This window comes from Tasmannia lanceolata, unplaced genomic scaffold (assembly GCF_043159265.1).
Source record: "Tasmannia lanceolata isolate RefF3 unplaced genomic scaffold, GAP_Taslan_0.1 ptg000018l, whole genome shotgun sequence".
Lineage (NCBI taxonomy): Eukaryota > Viridiplantae > Streptophyta > Magnoliopsida > Canellales > Winteraceae > Tasmannia > Tasmannia lanceolata.
The window spans coordinates 58,847,819-58,871,020 of NW_027518695.1; the positions used below are offsets into that span (position 1 = coordinate 58,847,819).

The window sequence follows — 23,202 nt, forward strand, 5'->3', positions numbered from 1 at the left end:
CTATGACAGAGGGCACTTTAGTCATTTCACATGACATTTGTTTCCTTTTATAGTTTGCATTCGATGTGGTGTGGTTGTTCACTTGTTCTGTATGAGGAGCACTTTGATATTTTTCATTAGATGTGTATTGTGGTTATTTTGTATGAGGAGCACTTTGCCCATTTTCCATGAGACAGGGATATTTTGGTCATTTCTTATGAGAACAATTTCTTGCAATTTTTTATGTTAGGGGTAATTAGGTCATTCTACATGAGATTAGGTCATTTTTATGAGGGGTAATTAGGTCTTTTTTATGAGAGGGGTAATTAGGTAATTTTACATGAGATATATTTTGTTATTTCTCATTAAATATGACATATTTTTATTTTTATTTGTGAGATTTAAAATTCAAATCCAAAGAGTAGCCAAACAAAAGATTAAAAAATTTGGATTTGATTTGCAAATCATCACAAGATCATCCAAACAAATAATTTAGAAATTTAGAAATTTGAAAATTTTGGATTTCAAATTCACAGAATTGTAAATCTGTATTCCAAATCCAAATCCAAATCAAACGGGCCCTAATCGTCAATCAGAAAAGTATATGATGAAGTAAAGAGTGTTATTATCAAAAGGATTGCCAATATCGATTTTCCATTTCTTTGGGCAGTTATAGTGTCAGATGCAACTTGGACTAGAGTTGCCATGAGATGTTGTGATCGGAACCATCCATTTGATATCATCAAAGATTTGGACCGTTCACCTGGTGGGCCCCACCATGGAACAACCATTGAAATTCAGTGTGCAAGTCCTCCAATTGAATTTTCAGGATTATTTGATCAGATTTGAGTCTTGGGATATGAAGTGGGCCCACAAGATCAATGGTTCAGAATGTGCTGAAATAATGTGTGTGGTTCCAATTGCTGCATCTCATGAGAGCTCTCACATAAGTGCATCTCATACTATCATTTCCCTGTCTTTACAAATTCTTTGTTAACTTTTCCAAATGTAAATGTTCTTTTGAATATCATTTTCTCCTTTCACCTTGCAGATTTCGGATTTTGGATTAGCAAAATGGCTTCCTGAGAAATGGACCCACCACATAGTTTTCCCCATTGAAGGAACATTTGGGTAAGAAACAACTTCACTATGCTTCATTTGGTGGACCCCACCTTTCTCTTTCGGTTGTGGATCTTGGGCCAGTGTAAACCATGGTTTCACTATTGAAAAGCGAATATTCTGGTGTTACAAAATATGTCTCTCTCTTTAGTTGTTTCAAATATCAAGGGACTTCACCCTCGGGCACCGTATAAAATCTCACAACTAAAAAATCTTTATCTGCCCAAAACCATTTCTAGACAAAATCATGTATACAGCTAACAAAATTTTATCCAAGACGTAAAGTCACCCAACTACTTTATCTAGGACTTAAAACTCCTAATTTCACCCAAATGCTCACTCTATTTAAAAGTTTTTTTTAGTTTTGGAGTGATTATAATAGTCTCCAACAACTAATTAGAAAGTTGTCAAGTAAAGAAAGGAGTGCCATTATTAGAATGAGGGAGTGCATGTTTTCTCATTTTAGAAACATTAAAAGCTCTCTTGTTTTTTAGCCACCTTGCAATGACTCCTCGTTCGTGTCCTCTCAAATCTCTCCTCCTACCCGGCCCTACCCCTATCTCAAAAACATGGCCTAATTTAAGACTAAATAGAAAGAGACGTTGGAAACTTCCTAAGGGGGAGAACTTTTAATGTTTCTAAAATGAGAACACACGCACTTCCTCATTCTAATAATGGCACTCCTTTCTTTATTTCACAATTCTCTAACTAGCTGTAGGAGACTATAATAATCCCCCCCAAACTGAAAAAAAATAGAGCAAGTATTCGGGTGAAATTAGGATTTTAAGTATTAAATAAAGTTGTATTACGTTTGATAGATATAATGTGTTAATACTCGATGATTTTTGGGGTTGGACCTGTAGCTCAATGGTTGAGGCTTTGTTCCTCGACCTTGAGGTCTCAAGTTCTATCACAGCTATATATATATATATATATATATATATATATATATATATATATGAGTTATAAGATTGTGTGGTCGACCGCACCAAGCTTAGGTGCGGTCGAGCGCACCAAGCTTATGTGGGCCCACTTTGTTAGGATGATCCAAAGCATTCATTTGAAAGGCCCTTACATATATGGGGTATGTACAAAAAATCAGCTCCATAGGATCATCCTAACCTATCCATTTGTGGAGGTCAAAATGGACATACACCATTTGCCACAAATCTGCCCATTTTTGCCCTCCACTTTTGGAAGGGTTAGGATGATCAAATGGACCTGATTTTTTGTACACACCCTATCTATGATGGGGCCTTGCAAATTAATGGTTTTGATCAACACAAAAAATGTGAGACCCATGTGTTTGGGCCCTCGACCGCACCTAAGCAGCTTAGGTGCACTTGACCGCACACTCCTTTTCCTCTCTCTCTCTCTCTCTCTCTCTCTATATATATATATATATATATATATATATATATATATACTAGTAAAAAACCCCGTGCGATGCACGGGTGATGAAGAAAAAGATAATGGTTAATTATAAGAAGCATTAAAACAATTGACAATAGAGAGATGAAATAATTGACAACATTACATTTTGATTAAAACATTCTATTTAATATTTGAGATTGGATGGTTATAGTCTTTGACATGGGTTGGTTCTTACATAATTAAAGGATACTCAATTTAGACATTGAGCATCTATTTAAACTTGATGCAGTGCCACAAAGAATCTAGGCTTCTCCAATTTTCCATAGGGTTGCAAAACTCGGGCAATACAAAAGTAACAGAGTCAACAATCTGGAATAGTTTGCAGCTCGCAGAGGTTCATCACAGAGATCTCCCAAAGGAAAATATTCACACCGATTAACTCCCAATGGAATTTGAATAAAAACAAAGTTGAAATGTATAATTTATTCTGCATATAAGAGTATAACCACTTGGCTAGTAAAAATTGTACAAAGAAAATATCCCATAACAAATTCCAGCTCTTGTGGACTGGATTTATATTGTCCAAGTAAGTCCTTAAAATTTTCATTATGAAGCCCAGAGTACTCATTCCCGGTAAGATAGAAACCTTGTTGTACTTTCAATTTAAGTCAGGACAGAAACATAAGAGACCCTCGATGAGCAGTACATATTCTAAACTAAAGTTTCAAGCATAAAAAGGAAATACGACATTGAAGACAAACTAAAGAGTTTTTAAAAATCTATAATGGGGAGTGAGAATTCTTACCAAGCTCATTTTGCAGTGGTCAACTGAAGAGCCGATTTTATGAGGCAAAAAACATTAATGAATTGGAGAACCACCAACGTAAGATAAAGAAGATACAAAGTTCAAAAAATCAACAATTTCTACTGAAAATGACCCTGATACACCTCTTTCACATCAACATTTAATAATTGCTCACAATAGAATGATCAAAACGCAATATGTATCAACCGGTAAATATTATATCAAAGAAGCAGCAAGAAGATATAATTAAGACCAGAATCAAGAAATTCATTTTATATGCAACTAATAAGACCAAAATGCAGAAAAGATGAAAGTAACACCTCCATCAAAACAAATTTGCATTTTGTACAGGATATATGCATGCATGTATAAGATTGATATGGATATAGATATCTGCTTTGGTGAATAGCTTGCCTGTATTTCAAGCAGCATAGCAGAAAAAGCATAATTGAAGGAAATTTTTCGGAAAGTCATCCAAACCTTCAGTGCCCGATACATATATTCCAAATGTCATTTCAGTTAAGGTACTCCTCATGTGACCTCCTTTTGCAATCTCGAAATTAAATGAATGAAATCATAAAAAGAATAAAATAAAAATAGAAAAGAGGTTCTTATTTCTATCTTTGTTCATTGGCAATGATAAAGACATAGATAGACGTGCAAAAGATACATATCGATAACATCATAACCAAATGATTTAGTTAATAAACAAATACATACAGCACGGAACTGCACATTTATGATTAAATAAATCACAAATATTTATAGTATTCAAAGCAAATTTAAACAGATTTTTTAGCTACAGGAGTTGACCAAGGGCAAGAGGTTTTGTAGCTCAAAATGCAGAAAAATCTACAATTCTTAAAAGAACTTGATTTCTAATATAGCTGAGAGTATTCCAGCTTCTCAATCAAATATGGTTAAGAGAGGAAAAACTGAAGTGAAATGGTTAATCAAGTAGCTAGAAAGAAGCTCTACCACAAGATAAATTAAAGAAAACCATTCAGGTAATGGCCCGATACATAAGTCATGTATGCCCAAAAATGGGGGACTTGGGATGAACGTAACCCTTTGATTAGTGGCCCCTATTTATGGATGTCATTGGAATCAAAACTCATCAAATCCAATGGCTTATGATCATTTAGCCCTAATTAGAACCAAGTTACTGAAAAAGATTAAAAAACATAAGGATTGTAGTACATGGAAAAGAATAATCAAACGGATAACATTCTCTGGAAAATCAAACTGATAACATTCTCAGAAAAAAAAAAATCAAACAAAGACTCCAGCAATACCATAAAATTCTACGGCAATAACTTGAAATCTTATCCAAAAAAGGAATTCAACCTCAAAATCCAACGAATTAAAAAATGCCAGAGATCATGGCCACATGAAAGAGTATACAATAAAATAAAGTCTACTGATATTCGCTACCATGTTTTGATAATTGCAGTAACTCGTCTTGCCTTTCATTATTTGACCAGCTGTCAAATGTTATTACAATGCCCAAAAAGCTCTCAGAACTCAATTAAAAAGGAAAAGGAAGGTGAGTTTGTGCAATTATCAAAACATGGTAGTACGAGTACCAATTTCAGCTCATCACCAATTGATTCTTTAATATGAAATCCGTAACAATGGCAGATCGAAATCTAGTGTTTTGAAAAATCATTCCCAAATTTTTCATATTCTGATTTAACTTTTTTATTTTTAGACTTTCTACACCCCTATTGAAGTCTAAATTTTTCATTCGCAAACTTTTTAGTTTTTGCGAACAGTTGCCGCGCAAATTAATTCCCGAATCTGAAATCTGTAACCAAGGCATGTTGAAATCTAGGGTTTTGAAAAACCATTGTCAAATTTTTTATTTTTTTAACCTCACCATTGATTCCTGAATCTGAAATCTGTAGACTTCTTCAAAGCTAGGGTTTTCAAAATGAGAAGAATGTTATGAAAAATAAATAGATAAAAACGTCCAAAAAAGGCTCAATCGATTAGGAAATCACCTATACCAGATTGAGGCATCAGCATGGGAGGATCATGAATCTTTCACTTCGAGGGAGGGGGTAGAGAAAGGGTTTTTCGACCGTAGAGCATAGTTTTAGGCAGAGAAAGGAGTGAGGGCATCTTTCGGAAAATAGGTGTGGCAATGGGAAGCAGGGCGAGAGAGACAGGGAGCTCCAATGGTGGCAATGGAGAAAGAACCAGAGTATTCAAGCGAGAAAGGATGGCTCGTAAAGAAGTAGAGATAGTCTTGGAATTTTCTAATTTAAAGCAGGTCTTAACTATGAACTATAATGTACATGGAAGAAAATAGGTGAAAATTAAAGGTGGAAGATGAAAAGTGAAAAACAAAGTTTCAAGTCTCCAAAAGACACTCTTCTTCCAAGTTAGCAAAAACGAAAAAGAAGAAAAAATAACAAATCCATAATTGGCCACATACATATGATTGCTCCCCTAACCTGCAAATGCAAAACACTTGATGGAGCAATTCAAAAGCATACAATATATATATCAGAAAACTTGAATTAATGGTTAGCATAACCTTTAATGGTGAAAAAACAATGAATATTGCCTCCATAAACTCGATGTTTCATTTGCGAGAGATTTTACCCAAGCACATGCATAAATAGTTCAAGAGATGAAACGCCTGTAGCCAACAATACTTCCATCGTAAACCATTTGTATCATAACGTCTGAAGCCCACAATACTTCCATGGTAAACCATATGTATCATCCTCTTTATCTGCAATTCACATGAAAAAAATTAATAAAAAAATTGTGCATAATTTCATAAAGAAATTTGTATTTCTGGTGGACCATCTAGGTTCCTTTTTCAATATATTGCTGTTTCAAAAAAAAATTCATAAAGAAACAAACATGATTTAACCAATAAATGGTTGAACCACTTCCATGACTTCATAAAGAAACATGGTTCGACCAATAAATGCCATAACATAATTCATTAGAATCATAAAGCCTATATTCATTAGAAGCAACATACGAACAGAAAAATGCGAAGAGAAAGGTAAACCTATACAACATATTAATGTACTTATCTCCAAAATTCAGAACTTAAAACAGCAAAGGAATACAATAGAAATGATGCCTTTGTTTCTGTTGCATAGAATTTGCACATCGCACGGGAAAAAGGGAGATCAAGATAGAAATGGCATGGGAGTGGGGGAGCAAAGAAGACAAACAATCAAAAATATAAATGGAATTAAGCAAAAAATAAGGCTTACATCTAGAGAGAAAAATCTAGAAATGGCATGGGAGTGGGAGCAAAGAAGACAAATAATAAAAAATATAAACGGAATTAAGCAAAAAATGAGGCTTACATCTAGAGAGAAAAATCATATGGATCAGAGTAATAGTTGCTCTCGGTGACGGACCATGGATAGTCATGTCGCCAAGATCAGTAATGTCTCATTGAAGCATTCCATCAAACATCTGGCGTGCATAAAAAAATCATATTCAGATATGAGAGGAAAATGAAATAGCTGAAAACAATGGATGGAAACCCATTGGAAGGGCTTCGTTGCATAATAATTACCCTACCGAAAATATGAAACTGGCAAAAATTGGATCTCCCTTCCACAACCATTACTTTCTTTATTTGCTGCACGGTTAAAAGCCATCGATTACAAAACCTGTTTTCAGCCACCGATGCAAAATCATACCAAGCCTCTGAAATGGCAAAGTTTAATTGCTTCCCTACAGTGGTTGGAACGAAAAGAAATTCAAGGTGAGAAAAAGAAGAAAATATTACCTTTGTGGAGGGAGCCTTGCAGCTGAAAGACATGTCTATATTAAAACAAAGGATTGTACTGTTTAATTTATTTCCACCTCATATTTCCATGTTTGCACTGAATGAAAATCAACTATTCAAACCAAACATCAATCCGAATAACCTAATCTTACATAGTATCCGAAACTTAGAATTTCCACATCAAATTTGTAACTTTCTAACCAAGATGAGATTCCCAACGCATATCTCACAAACCCATACCAAATTTCTGGGGCAAAACTACACAATCAAACAAATTACTCTTCTAAAAATCAAATTACTCTTATAAAAAACCACAGTCATTAAAACCCTAAAAACCTTAAAACCATTAAAAATAGAAAGATTAAATAAGTGACAGAATAAGAAATAAAAACAGTTTTCAGATCTCTAGGGGTAAATCCAAGGAATTTGCAGAAGAAGGTCCTAAACATGGTAAGAAGATATTAGATATCTATGCAAAACAAAATATCTCTGACCCGTGTTAAATGGGGTAAGAAGAAGACTATGCCAAAAATATCTCTGACGTGAATTGGGATGAGGTGAAATTTGTCTGATAACCTGAAATTTTAGTGTTTTTTCAATTATTTCTCCGACCATCTCAAAGCTTTACTAATGCAAAATCATCTGCAATCACAACAATAAATAGTCAGCAGAACAATAGAAAGAAGAGAAGGAAAAAAAAAACCTGAGAAGAAAAACTGAAAAAGGCAAATGCATAAGGAGAACAAATCTTACTTACATGCTATATCATTCTAAACAAAGGGATTCCTTTTTCTTCTTCTTCTTCTTCTTCTTTCAACAGCAGAGATCATAAAAGAAAGCCACAAAATCGATCAAAATCGTAGATCAGATTGGAAGTCCCTAAATGGAAGAAATCTGCAGGAATAAGCACCTTCAGTGTTTGAAAATGAAACTCAATTCAGCAGAAATAAAAGAACAATAAATCCATGAATTGAAAAATGGAAAAAGAAACTGGGCACACAATCTAGCAGTTGGGAAAACTCCCTTGCTCTATGGGGATATCCTGGAACTTGGTATCCTCATCGAACCCCTTCAAATCATAGAAGGCTTGAGAGAGCCGGTGGCTCTCTGGGAGATCCGAAACTACCAGAAAAAAGATCTGTAGCAAATGAAAATGAAAAAAAAGACATGAGAAAAAAATGAAGATAAATATAAAAAAATATGTGGGAAATAAAACCTAAAATAACTGGGAAAAGAGACCCAAAATAGAAGAACAAAGATATTAATAGATCAGAAGGGTTTGATCTCACACATATAGGGAAGATGATGAAGAAGATCAACAAAACAACCATGGAAACCCTAGAAGAATTGGAAGGTGCAGAATCAACACCAAAAAGAGATGTCTGTGAGTTCCATTTCGGGTTTTTGCATGGTAAGAGAGACCTCTCATGGGGTTTTAGTTTTACAGGAAATAAGAGATGTTACAGAGAGAGAAGGGGGTTGAGGAGAAAGAGCAGGTGGGAGAATATGGCTGAAATCTAGCCGAAGTCGAAGAAAAATCCAGAAATTTCGAGGTTGACGGAAGTATCTGGATGGTGGTTGTGGTGCGCGTCTCGAGGCGGGACTCGAGAAGCAAGAGAAATTGGAAACGGAAAATCCAGGCAAGATCTCGTTAAACCCGTGTAGCCCAAATCCTATCTGAAACGAAAAAACCACCAAGATCTCAAGAAATCCGCCCAAAATCTCGCGAAATTTTAGTCCGTAGGTTTTTTTTATTCCCATCTCTTGTCTTTCATAGTTTTCCTCGGAATTCTCTCATTTTTCTTGTTTTTTTAAGGTTTTTTTGGAATTTATGAAAACCCAAAAATATACGGGAGGACGAAGGGGAGGCTGACATGTACACATGAACAGTAATTTCCCCTTCCCTCTTTATAAGAGTAGACTAGTAAAAAACCCCGTGACAAAGAACTGTACGGACCACATCGTAGATTGATCCAAACCGTCCATGTGATGGAACACAACATTAATAGATTGTTAGAAAAAGTAAAAAAAAGTGAGGTGTTAATCCCACCGATTTTTCAAGAAATTAAAAAAAGCCTGGGCTTTTCCTCCCGACGCGCGATGCACGACACGGGAAAAAAAAAGGAATATGATACAGAAAAAAATAGTTAAAAACTATGTAGAAACAATAAGCCAAAAAAGTATGCATAACCACTTACCAAATAATGAAAAAAAACTGCAAAAGAAAAAGTTTTCTAGGCCGACAAAGAACTGTACGGACCACAGTATAGGTTGATCCAAACCGTCGATGCGATGGAACACAACATGAATCAGTTGTGCCCGTGAAATCATTTACATAGGCTGATCCTAGCCCTCCAGTTGATGCACAGGCCGACAACGAACTGTACAGACCACATTATAGGTTGATCCAAACTGTCCATGTGATGAAACACAACATCAATCGGTTATGCCCTTAAAATCATTTCCATAAGCTGATCCTAGCACTCCAATCGATAGAGGTTTTCATAATTGTTGTTCCTCTTCAAGTGCCCGGAATCCGTCAATATTTTGCAAGTTGTCCTGCATGCGTAATATCAAGTAGTTTGTTCGTCATTGTCATATGTCCTTGGTAGTTTGTTCCGTAATTGTCATATACAGGCACCTTGTGTCGGTTCTTTCCATATTAAATGACAAAGCAATTGATGAATTTACCCACAAATAATTTCTCACAATTATAAATGCTAGATAGCAGCAAAGGGGTTAATGGTTCCAACCCAGCCCGACCCAACCCGATTTGCAATTTCCTCAACCGAACCCAACCGGAATTGAACCCAATCCGATTTCCAATTGGGGTTGGGTCAGGTTGACCCGATTTGATATGGTACCAATTGTTGACCACCTCAACTTAAGCTGGGTTGTTTAGGATTTTGAGAACCAATAGTGAGTCACCAATAATCAGTTTTTAACTCACAATCGGTTATGAAAATCCAAACCAAACAGGGAGTAACAATTAACAAAGGAAAATGTTATCCGCACTACTATATTTTGATGATAAGAATTCTCACTTTATTAAAGTACGGTATGGCCCATACCATAGGATGATCCAAATTGTGCAGTGTGGACTGTGGAGACTATTTCAATTAAAAAAACATAAAGGACGGGGGGTAGGATTGAAATTATGTGGCTTTAATGGGTGCCTTTGTTAAGAAGCATAAAGGAGCGGGTAGGATTGAGAATATGTGGGTTGACTGGATGCCTTTGTTAAAAGAAGTCAAAAAAAGTGAAAGATGCAAGATGCGGGGGGAAAAAAGTATATGATACAAAATTTTGTAATAAATTTTTGTGTAAAAAAAATTGCACGACACGGCAAGAAAAAAGTATATGAAAAAACAAGAAAACGTTTTTTACAAAACACATACAGAACTTCTTCAGATGGAACCCAAATTTGGGTTTCAGGTCGGGTCGGGTCGGGTTGCCCGACAGCCCAACCCGACGCGACCCGATTTCCAATTCTGGTTGATTTTTCCAAACCCAACCAACCCGATTTGCGAAAAAGCTTAACCTGACCCAACCCAAATTCGGGTTGAACCCGACCCGCGTGAGAACATCGAATTATATATAGTGTTAATGTCCTCAATACCGTATTGTATAATGACACTACTGACCGTATTTTGATGATCGCACTCCTCACTTTATTAAAATGTACACTATGGCCCGTACCATAGGATGATCCAAACCGTCCATTAGATGTGCCACTGCCTACATAGGTTGTGCCCCAAAAATAATTTTCATAGGTTGATCCGAACCCTCCAATCTATAGAGGGTTATAGGTTGATCCAATCCGTCCATGTGATGGAACACAACATCAATCGGTTGTGCCCGTAAAATATAGTGCTAATGTCCTCACTACCATATTGTATAATGGCACTACCCACCGTAATTTGATGATCGCACTCCTGACTTTATTAAAATGTACGCTATGGCCCGTACCATAGGATGTTCCAAACCGTCCATTAGATGGGCCACTGCCTACATAGGTTGTGCCCCAAAAATAATTTGCATAGGTTGATCCGAACCCTCCGATCTATAGAGGGTTATAGGTTGATCCAAACCGTCCATGTGATGGAAGACAACATCAATCTGTTGTGCCCGAAAAATCATTTCCATAGGCTGATCCTAGCCCTCTAATCGATATAGGCTGATCTTACCCCTCCAATCGATAGAGGTTTCCATAATTGTTGTTCCTCTTCAGGTGCCTGAAATCCGTCAATATTTTGGAAGTGTCTTGCATAAGTAATATAAAGTAGTTCTTTCGTCATTGTCATATGTCTTTACCTTTTCTTGGAAGTTTTTTCCATAATTGTCATAGACTGGAACCTTGTGTCGGTACTTTTCGTATGTAGATTACGATTTTACCCTCAAATAATTTCTTACAGGTATAGATGTTAGATAGCAGCAGAGGGGTTAATGGTAAAAGGGTAATGCTTCGTGTAAAGGCTTGAGGACCGGCGGGGGTATTTGAAACTCATACAAGTGGGAATGTCAGGGCATATTAGGCATTTCTCTAACGTCGACGACGTGAGGGAGGAAGGGGAGGGGTGCCACCTAAGCAGCCAACTCTAAACACCCCTCCCTCCTTATTATATTAGATAGATAGATAGATAGATAGATAAATAGTAATTTCCCCTTCCCTCTTTATATATATATATATATATATATATATATATATATATATATATATACTAGCAAAAAACCCCGTGCGATCCACGGGCCGAAAAAGAATTGTACAGACCACATCATAGGTTGATCTAAACCGTCCATGTGATGGAACACAACGTAAATAGGTTGTACCCGTAAAATAATTTCCATAGGCTGATCCTAGCCGTCCAATCTATAGAGGTTTCGATAATTGTTGTTCCTCTTAAGGTGCCCATAATTCATCAATATTTTTACAGGTGTCCTGCATTTGTAATATCAAACTCTCCGTAATTTGACCCGTACAAAGTGAATAAGGAAAAGTAGTTCTCGATTTCCAACCGACTGGGTTCAACCCGACCTAACCCGATTTGCAATTTCCTCATCCCGACCCAACCTGATTTCCAATTCGGGTTGGGTTGGGTCCGGTTGACCCGATTTGATATAGTACCAATTGTTGACCACCTCAACTGAAGCCAGGTTGTTTTGGATTTTGACAACCAATAGTGAGTCAGCAATAATAAGTTTTTAACTCACAATCGGTTCTCAAAATCCAAACCAAACAGGGACTAGCAATTAACAAAGAGAGGTCAACAGGAAACTGTCGCCTAAAGAGAGAGCCAACCAACAATGGGGACACCATCGTCTGGAAAGAAAGCCGACGACATGAACATCGTCGCCTGATGAGAGCTCGACGGGAAAATCGTCGCTTGAAGAGAGCCAACCAACGATGGGGACACCATCATCTGGAAAGAAGGTCGACGGGGAAAATATCGCCGGGTGAACCGACCAACGATGGGCAAACTATCGCCTGGTGAACCGACTAACGATGGGGAAACCATCGCCCGGTGACTGATAAGGCATAAAGCAGGACAATAATTCGTAAAACTACACCAAAAGAAGACATCAAGGAGGAAACAACAAACAAGAAAAACTGACACAATGGAAGAACAACCACCAAGGAGACGGAAGAACATAAAGAGAAGAAGAAACTCACAACACGAAGGAATGGTGAAATACATCAATGAGGAGACATCATGACGAAGGACGAAGGACGAAGAACGGAACCACCAACAATACTCCCCCTCGGGCGAGACTATATGAGCCCGGACACAACAACACAAGAAAAGATAACAAGGAGACAACACTAACACTCCCTCTCTAGAAAAGACAACAAAAGAAGACAACCACAAGAAAAAGAACAACATAACAACAGCAGAACATTACAACACTCCCCCTCAAGTTCAAGGCCAAATACCTTCAACTTGCAAAGAAAAGAAGACAATCAAGGCACCACACCTCTCTCGGACATTTCACCAAAGACTTAGTGTGCACCTTGAAGATGAAGAAAAAGGCCACGCCAAAAATCTATAGCAAGAAAAGATAAAGAGATTTGGAGAGGAGATTTGGAAAATGGAAAGAGATTTTGGGGAGTAGATCTAGAAGAATAAAGGCCAAATCATAGCCCTTGGGACAAGTATCAGAAAGATCGGAACAACCATGATCCAAAATGGATAACTAGTCTCAAAACTTGGGCTAAGTTGGATTTCTGCTTCTGTTCTTAATGATTGAGGACCCCCCACCCCCACACACCCACCCACAAGTAATCAACTGAACAAACTGTTTTCCAAATTCTCCTTGAAGTCTTGCTCAGTCTCTTGATGACATTTTACATTTTCATATTAATCAAGCAGCAAACTCGGTAGCAGATTGAAAAACACTCTAATTTCAATAAGAAAGGTAGTATCAAGAGAAAACATTCCTCAACTTAACATTTTTTCCTAATTCTCCTTAAAGTCTTGCACAGTCTCTTGATGACATTTTGCTTCTCTGATTCGTGCTGATGCTGAAGTTTAGATTAATCAAGCAGCAAACTCGGTAACAGATTGAAAAAACACTCTAATTTCAATAAGTAAGGTAGTATCCAGAGGAAAAATTCCTCGGTTTTATGTTTTAGGATTATATTGGCCAGTGCATTCTTTAACTTGCAATTTCTGGTGTAATAAATGCATCAAAAAGTACAATCATCCAGATATTATTCAAAGCCCAACATGAACGCAACAGACAAATAGATAGATGCATATATACCCTCTCCGCTTTAGTAACCCTAATATAACAAGCTAGACAATGAACAACAGTGTTTCATGATCTTACGTTCTGTTTGGCTGCAGGTAGTTACCGTGTGGATTAGTGGTAAAAGTAGTCAATAGGGAGGAGACAAACATTTGATTTACCTAGAATTTACCTTGTAGAAGAATGATAAGTAGTGTTTGGTTACCAAGCTCGAGTAGTGGAAGGGGGTGTCATTACCAATATAGAAAGAGAAGAAAGAGAAGGAAGAGAGAGAATGAGAAAAAGCATTATTCCAAGCAAAATTTCACCTTTTCAGAGAAATTTGGCTTGGAAGGTATAAGGAAGGGCCATGTCACCAGACATGCAATAATTACCTATGAAACTTGTCTGGTAGTTTCTGGGGATTTGGATAATACATTGGCAACTAAACAAGAGATTTTGCTGACGTGGCACCCAAATACAAAGCAAAACCCCTAAACTATCCTATTCTGTCTTTTGGGCAACCAAACACACCCTTAAAATAATGAACCAAAGCAGTTATAATGATGATGGAAAAAGTACCCAAAGCGGATTCTTGGAGGGGGAACAGAGAATCTCCCAGCTTGTGGCCATGAAGAACCTTCTCCCGTTTGGCCACCAGATGTCCTTCGGAGAAGGTCAGCAACACCCTTAACAATGTTCATGCTTTCCTCGAGATTTAGGACACATCAAGAATTCTATAGTGAACAATTACAACTCATGCCAGTAACCAGATTCCACAATTTATCTTTGTATATTTGAACCATGGTTTCGTAGATAACCGCAATTGAAACTGCAAATAACGAATTATATGGAGAAATTAGCTACTATCAAAGAGGGTTGAAATTGCATTAAAACAGTTTAAAGAAAAAAAACAGATTATAGGTATTGAGCCATCCTTAAGAACAATTACAACACATGCCAAAATTTACTTTGTAAATTTGAACCATGGTTTTGTTGATAACTGCAATTGCGACTGTAAATAACTAATTATATGGTGAAATTAGCTACCACCAAAGATGGTGGAAATTGCATTAAAAATGTAAAATAGAAAAAAAAAATAGACAATAGCTATTGAGGGATACTTGGTCTTTAAGTTTTTCAAATATAATCAGGGTTTATCTAAATTTCCTCTTAAAAATGTATATATATATATAAATGGTTCTGGATAACTAATAACTAATTAAAATTAATTCCATAACTAACAAAAACAACTACAATTAATTGAAAAAACCATCCATCTCAATCATTCAACATTCATAATAACACGACTCAACGAATCAAAAAAACATAACCCTAAATACACATAGCAGAAAAGAGCTCCAAGAAAAACAATCAAACACGTAAAGTCAAAAGCTGATCGATAGATGAATTCAAAAAGACAGAAAACAAAAAGGGCAAAAGAAAAAAAAAATCGAGAAAAGTATGGAATAATCGAGAGAAAGCGTAACATTAATGGTAATTATAGTCAAATTCGTGACCTAATAACTGTTCATGGGAAGAATTGAGGATCAAAATAACAGAATTAAAGGAGTTATACCTTGATTAGATCGAAGAACCTCAGTATTTCGGGAATTTCTCGGGTTCTGAAACGAGATCTGAGAATTTGCGGTGCTTTTTTTTTGTTTTGTTTTATATTTTTTTTGTTGAGCTTAGACAGCGCTTGAGCGAAAAGACGACGAATGAGACGATGGGGGAAAAGAGAGAGCGTCGATCGATATATGGAGAGTTGGAGACGCCTTAGTAAAAGATTTTTTGAAGAAAGGGAGATGAAAAATTCGCACCAGCTGTTGGATAATTTGCACCCCCGTATAACCTGAATTGTGGCAGACTTTTAACGCTTTTTGACGTCAAAGCAAGTTAAACGTAGTGCGAATTATCCTATAGCGGGTGCGAATTATCCATCCGTTGAAGAAATTGCCACTAACTTTGTACTTAATGATGAAAACGCCCTTCCATTGCTTTACAAAGTGCTTGGATTTGTTTTCCTGGCTGTTTTTTTGGGAAAATGACCCACTCGCAGGGAGTTTTATCTAGGATTCGACTCGGGTCGGGTTGGGCCGGGTTGAGGCCGACCCTAATCCAACCCAAGATAGCATTCCCTCAACCCTAACCCTACCCAACCCGAGCCTCGGGTTGAGAATGGTCAGCCCTAACCCAACCAGCCTCCAAATCGGGTCGGGTTGGTCTTAGGTTTCATCTAGGGCCAAATAGAAAAATACAAGTAAAAAACCATAATCCTAAGAAAATCACGATAAAATTAGAGGATGGAGGTCGGGTCGGGTTGCCGAGGCCTCAACCCAAACCCACCCCAAAATTAAATCAGGTTGGAAAAATCCAACCCTAACCCAAACCAACCCATAAAATACCAACCCAACCCGAGCCAAAATCGGGTTGAAACCGCCGGGTTCGGGTTGAGCCCGACCCAAGTTGCACCCCTAGTTTTATCTCCAATTGTATTTGGGAAAAAGATGAAAATACCTTTCAAAACTGTTTAGTCCTTTTTTTATTTTTTTCGATTTTTCGATCTCCGCTGTTACTGTGACTACCAATGAAGCTCGGAAGAGGAAAAAGAAGAAGAGAGGAAGAATCGGCGTTGGGAAAAATTGAAGTTGCCGTAAAAAGGAGGAAATAAAACAGAAGAATCTACGCCGGATAAAATGAGAAAAAACAAAGAAAAAGAAGAGAAAGTTGGGGCTGAATGTGAAAAGTTGGTGAGATTTAAGGTCGAAACGGTGAGATTTGGAGGTCAACTTAGTAAAGTTGACTAATACCCTAATCAAATCCTATTGAATAAACTAATACCCCGTGGCAAAAAAATTCATGGTGAAAAGCATTCAAAAATGTACTTTGAAGAGCATCTGCATGTCGAAAGATCTAGTTTGATTAGGGTTTCCAGCAGAAGTCACTAAGAAGAAAGAATCCCCTTCTTCTCTAAGGATTTATCTCGAGAAATAAATGAGACCTCATTCCAAACCTACGACTTTGTTGAGTAGGGAATTCGGGAGCTCTGAACTGGAGATGACGATGGAGACCACCTGCTTTGAACTACTTCGCCAGGATTAAAGCCGGGGGAGACTTGCCTAATCGACACTGAGAGACCATCCGACCCAAATCAAGTTAAACGAAGTCTTCTTGATCATTAACTGGCCAAATAAGATCAAGGAATAGCAGCGCAAAGGGAGGTTGAAGAGAAAAGGAGAAACACAGAAATAAGAGGGACCAACGTCTCAAATGGGAAGAAAAAAAAACAGATTACAGAAGCCCTTAACAGCCTACAACAAATGAAAAACCCGCCCACACTCCCAACAATAGCGGAGAATAACCCTGAACACCTCACTTTGGCTTCTCCCCCCTCAAAAATAGAAAATCCAAGCCAGGCCGGCAAAAGGAGTGATTACCATAAAAAGAAGTCTAACCTGCTAGATCCTATAAAAGGAATTATCAAAAAGATGAATCACGGAACAAAAAGAATAGACACTAAAAAGGAAATCAGGCTGACACCAGTTGTCTTACACCATTGGAGAAATCAATGAAAACAGACTAAAAGACAGTTGCTCAGACGCACTGGCCCAATGAGAAAGTTCTCAATGGACGGAAGCGTAAAGCTGGAAAATCATGAACAATAAAAGAGGGAAAAAGGCTCAATTTTGAATTCAATTTCAAAAAAGAGATCCCGCCTACATCCTCAAGTAGACACCCCATTTTTCCAAGATCGGACTAACGATAGGTTGCCGCGAAGATGACTCCAATGATGAATCCAAAAGGCTTCATCTCTCTGAATGACTTGACTACTTGTCCTTTATTTGCATGGAAAACAGAAATATTCCAAAACCTTATGACCTAAAAGTACACCCAAATTCAGCTCAAATTTATCAAAACCAGATTGCCAATACAGCCCTGAGCTTGCCAATCTAAGACCCCAAGACGACGAGCCCTGGAACCAGCAAATACCCAGAATATTTTCAAGTTTTCTGAACCTGAGTATGCCTTGCGATTGTAACCTCTGTTGGGATAGTAAGAACATAGACTTTTAGTTCCACGTCAAAAACCAATTCAATCTACCTTGTTTTTTGTGCCTATAAAAGGACATGTGGACTATTCATTAGAGGAGAAGAATCTTGGGCTCCCAAGTGTTTTTGGTTACGGGAAACTCTTTCCCTTAGTCTCTTTGGATCTTCAGAAGCCGCAGGAGGAAGCCGGAACTCCGCCGAATAATTTCCAGAGGAGAGCACACTCTCCTCTGTCGAAGTTCCGGTGAGTTTGCCAGAAGAGTTCCTTAAGGAGTTGGAGCGGTGACATCAACCATTTTGGAGTGTCAAGGATTCATCAATCCCTCAGGGAATCTCTCCCTTTTTACTTTCCTTTGTTTTTCTTCATTCATTTCTTTTGTTGGAAAATAGCTTAGGGAGGGAAGCCATGGAGCTTGGAGCTCCATATACTCCACGTCCCATGGCCTCCCCCAATACTAAATAGAAGGAGGGTAATTTAACTTATCACCTCCCTTTTCTTCTGTTTCCTTGTCCCCTCAACCCTCCGATCTCTTTTCATAGATCATGGAGTTTGAGGTCAGGGCTCCATTGCTCCTGCGGACCCCATAAGGGAAAATCAATGTTAAGCTCCCCCCCCCCATCTTGAGATGTAACTCGATATTAGGATTAGAGAGAGTAGCCTTTTCTTTCCCTCCTTTAGCTTCCTTTTCTCCTGCTAACCTGAACCTCTGATCCTTCCCAATGGATCTAGGGGATTAAGGGTAGGGTTTCATGCCTTCCATATGGCCTTTTGAAGGAAAAATTAATGTGCAAGCACTGTCCTTGGGAGATTTTGTTAAACGACCCATGCCCCAGGATCCGAAAATCACGTGGTGTGGTGCCACATAAAAGTCTTTCCATGGATTGGTACAGAGTACTAAAATTTTTTTATTTTTCTTTCACGAATTCCAATGAACATACGATCAAAGATCACTTCCATTCATCTATCCAGTAGTTACATACATCCAAAAAAGGATTTGTTAGTGTCCATCGCAAAAGGCATTTTGTCTTTCATCCAAATCAAAACTTTGATTACATATTTACATTAGGGATTTGCTAGCGTCCATCGCAGAAGGCATTTCGTAGAACGTTTGTTGCATGAGGGAGCAACCACATAGGCTCAGATTTTGTCATATTCATTTAATTTACCTGAGGTCGCTACTCTCTCATGCAACAGATGCTCCGCGAAATGCCTTCTGCGACGGACGCTAGCAAATCCCTTTACATTATACGCATATTAATTGTTAACAGAGGTATAGCAAAACAGCTCTCCTACCAAGCCATTCCAAGATCCTCACTGCTCCCTTTCCCTTCTTGGAGTCTCAACCTCTAAAAAAACAATTGAATAACTGAAATGAGCAAAACGGCTCAGCAAGTAACTAAGTTATGCCCTATGAGTACATAAATACCCTACTCATGATGCGAAGGAACTCAAAACATGGTAACACTCAATTGTACTGATATCAGAATAACAATGTTTGGCAATTTATGATGCATATCACTTCTAAACATTTTATGTTCTATATGGCACATAGGTGCACGACTAAGAACTTCTCAGTAGAATTGATCAACATAATAACATTAAACAATAGCTGCAATTCCTCCAAGGGCAAACAAATACAGAACAAATCTTCAAGGTTTATCAAATAACTTATACAAATAACCACATCCGGATGGGCCAAAGGCAGTAACAGAGGACTTGCACAAGCCACGATCCCCAATGCCTTCATGACGGGGACAATTAGATGACACCTTACTGGAGGACCCAGCCAAGGCGACCAATAATCTGATGATACCTTACTGGAGGACCCAGCCAAGGCGACCAATAATCTGATGATACCTTATTGGAGGACCCAACCAAAGGTGACTAATTAATCAGATGACAACTTATTGGAGGACCCAGCCAAGGTGACTAATAATTAGAGGACACCTTACTGGAGACCTAGCCATGACGACCAATAATCAGATGACACCTTACTATAAGTCCCAGCTAAGGCGACCAATAATCAAATCATTGACAATATTTCACATTGCATTACATTCAATGGAGTCTCAATATAATCAATAATAGAATTTCTAATTGTCAATGAATCATGTAATGTCTATGCATTAGCAACATGCTCTATACAATATTGTAGACATCCCATTTTGACCAGACCCTAAACCATCATTGAATTTTAATAAAATCCCAAAATAAATGAATTAGAGTCCCAAAATTGCCCGAGAGGTATTTAGGATCCAGAGAAGGTCCCTGCAAAATTTCAAAGAAATCCGATAAAAAAAGCATAATAAGACAAACCGAGTTTGTGATAAATTGCAAAAGTGAAGTGCATTATCCATTCAATGAACCATATATGCTCTTGAATAAAAGTGGGGTGAAGTAACCAATAGGGGGGTTGTCCAGAAGGAAAAGGATTAAATTTTTTTATCATTCTCTATAAATTTCTTTCCATTTTCATTTCAATACTCATTAATCATAATCAAACCCATTTCACCCAAACCCTACTCTATATCAAATTAGTTTCTAGATCTGAGGTTTGTTAGAGTTACCAAAAAGAAGAAGAAGAGAGTAGAAATTGAGAGTAAAAAGTGAGGGAAAGGAGCTTTGCTCCGGTCATCATCTCCGGTGACCTCGAACCGAAGGTGAGAGGTTTTCTTTGTGAGTAGAAAAGAGAGATAGAGGAAGAAAGAAAAGAAAATAGAGGTCTAAAGAAGGAGATCTGGGACCTAGAAGAAGAAGAAGAATATCCATCTCTCCAGTGGAAATTCCACCATAATCCGACGATCCCGTTCAAATCAAATTCCTCAGAGAATCGCTACCATAAGCTTTGGGAAAGTTGAAATTGAAGTGGAAGAGAGGGATTAGTTATCCTTGAAGATTAGATTTCTTCTTCGATCACCTTATCATTCTCGGAAGATTAATTCCGGTGATTCCCATTTTTCTCGGCGAGCTTTTCCGATCATTCATCATCAGATTTGAAATCAGGCGTCCGATCAAAGGCGTTATTATCTCTGACCATCTTCCGTCGTCTGACAATTGCAAATTAGTTTTTTTTCAGTCAACTCATTGGACAAGAAGGTAATTCTCTCTTCATTTCTATTGATCATGCTTGGTTTTGGATTAATTTCTATATGCCTTGTTGTGTGATGATGGTTTGTTACAATTTCTTATTTATAAATGGATTTCATCTGATGTTTGATAGATCAGTTCTAGCTTCATTTGATCTAGTTTTCAACATTTCAAAGATGGAAAATCAGATGAGTTCATGACTAAAATCCTAATCCAATTTCGTTACAACTTTGGCCTGTATGTTTGGAGTAACACATTACTCTGTTTATTTCAATCTGTGTTTGCTTCTGTTTTGGGCTATTGATTTTCTCATCACCATGTCTTGATAATGAGATAAGTTCACTCCTCCTTAATGATCTTGCTAATTGTCAGAGGGCTCTTATAACCATGGTTTTAAATTTCGACCGAAATCCGAAATTACCGATACCGAAATCGACCAAAACCGAAACGGTCATTTATTTCGGTCGAAATTTCGGTTTTTCCGAAATTTGACCCAAAAAAACTGTTTTTTTTATATTAATTTAATATTTTACCGAAATTTCAACCGAAATTTAATATTAAATAAAATATTGGTTTCGGGTTATGTACCAGATTTCGACCGAAATTTTGAAATTCCAGGGTCCGAAACCGGTACCGAAACCAAAATTTTAAACCTTGCTTATAGCTCATTTTCACAATTTTGAGTTCTTAATCGAAACATGGTGATACATATATGAGGAGTATGAAACATGTTGATACATATATTAGGGGTATGAAACATGGTGGTGCCTACATCAGTGGTATGAAATATGTTGATGCTTATATCAGTGGTAGGAAATATGGTGATACTTATATCAATGGTCTGAAACATAGTGATGCTAAATAGGTTGAGATGCACAGCTTATGAATCCCATTCTTGGTGAAGCTGTTTAGATGCTTATTTGATGAGTTATTTAGATGTTTGGCTCATGATAATTTGTCTCTCTCACTTGAATTCTAGCATTTATGGACTTAGATTCTACACAAGGTCTCATATGTGGTTACATTCATTACTCTTGAAGAACCAAATAGGGCATGACAATGCCTGAAAATTTGCCATGATCCAGATTGTTTCGTATGAAAATAACATTAGTTCAATCATTTTTTATGATCTGTAGACACCCCATTTTGACCATGCCCTAAACCTTCCAATTTTGTGCAAAACCCCATCAAATCAATGAGTTAGGGTCCCAAACTTCACCCTAGGCTAGCTTAGAATCCCAAATAGGTCCCCGTAAAATTTTATCGAAATCCGAGCGCGTTTGCCTAGAGAACGAACAAAACAAAAGTGTCGTGGTGCAAGTTCAGAAGGGGGGTGAATTTATCCTGAAGGAGGGGTGAATTTATTCTGTAAAGGACGAATTTGAGCCGAATAACGCCTATCACTTTTTTCCGCCTATGGTGCGCTTATCAAATATAAGTGCTGATATCAGCACCTTTTTTTAACCTATAAATAGAGTCTCACCCTCATTTAGAAAGAGGGGATTAGGGTTTTTTTTAATTTCCGTTTTTAAGAACAGAGAGAGAACAAGAGAGTTTTTCCCCAAATCCACTAACCCTGAGCAGATCCGATCATCTTCTCCGGCGAGGAGCAATTTTTCCGGCCATTTCTTATATAGATCCAAGATTCGAGGTCTGCAAAGGAGAGAGAGAGAGAGAGAGAGAGAGAGAGAGAGAGAGAGAGAGAGAGAGAGAGAGAGAAGGAGAGAGAAAGTAGATCTTGTGCGAAGCTTATCGTTATCCTCTCTGATCGATCACCAACTAGCCTCCGGCAAAGCTCCGATCAGAGATATAAGCTTCAGAGAGAAGAAGAAAATTGCAGAGAGAAGAGCTTTCATCTTATTCGATTAGTTCGCTGAAATTCCGATCACCTCCGGCATTTCCATCACCGGATCTTCATCAAAGACAGAGAAAATCAGAGAAGAAATTGACAGATCTGTAGGAGAGAGGGGGGTTTCTCATTTTCTCGGAAAATCTGAGCGAAAATCTGAGCAAGAGAGAGAAAGAACGGAAAAAGGGAAAACTAGGGTTTCTTCTCCGATCCTTTATTCCGGCAACTTCGTCGGAACTTCAGCCTGCAATTTTTTAACTCCTTTTTTTGCTTCCATACAAGCTTTGCTGTTCTTTTCTTCTGTTTGTGTTATCATTTTCTTTGTTTCTTGCAAGCTTAAAACCCTAACCCTTCTATTCCTTCTCCGGCAAATTTTTCATGTTCCTCCGATCATTTTTTCCGGTGAAATCACCGGACATCTCCGATCATTTTTTCCGGTGA

General features: G+C 37.7%; 1 protein-coding gene and 1 long non-coding RNA gene across 10 annotated transcripts in view; one reads left to right on the top strand and one right to left on the bottom strand.

The window, feature by feature from the left end:
* Positions 1-1,284, top strand: part of LOC143850537 (receptor-like cytosolic serine/threonine-protein kinase RBK1) — a 115,294-nt gene extending 114,010 nt beyond the window's left edge. The window contains exon 5 of the mRNA XM_077359779.1: positions 1,031-1,284. Coding sequence (XP_077215894.1) covers positions 1,031-1,114 — 84 coding nt within the window. The 3' untranslated portion in view covers positions 1,115-1,284. The remainder of the gene's footprint in view (positions 1-1,030) is intronic.
* A 1,315-nt stretch (positions 1,285-2,599) lies between these two features.
* LOC143849704 (uncharacterized) lies at positions 2,600-8,909 on the bottom strand. Of its 9 annotated transcripts, none has more exons than XR_013235783.1 (6): positions 8,336-8,909; positions 7,804-8,184; positions 6,836-7,688; positions 6,616-6,727; positions 5,888-6,020; positions 2,600-2,959 (listed from the first exon to the last, which is right to left on the bottom strand). It is a non-coding gene; the product is annotated as an uncharacterized LOC143849704 (long non-coding RNA). The 9 variants fall into 9 exon arrangements; XR_013235782.1 differs by having other exon boundaries at positions 5,820-6,020; XR_013235785.1 differs by lacking the exon at positions 2,600-2,959 and adding an exon at positions 5,575-5,736.
* Between the last annotated feature and the right edge of the window lie 14,293 nt (positions 8,910-23,202).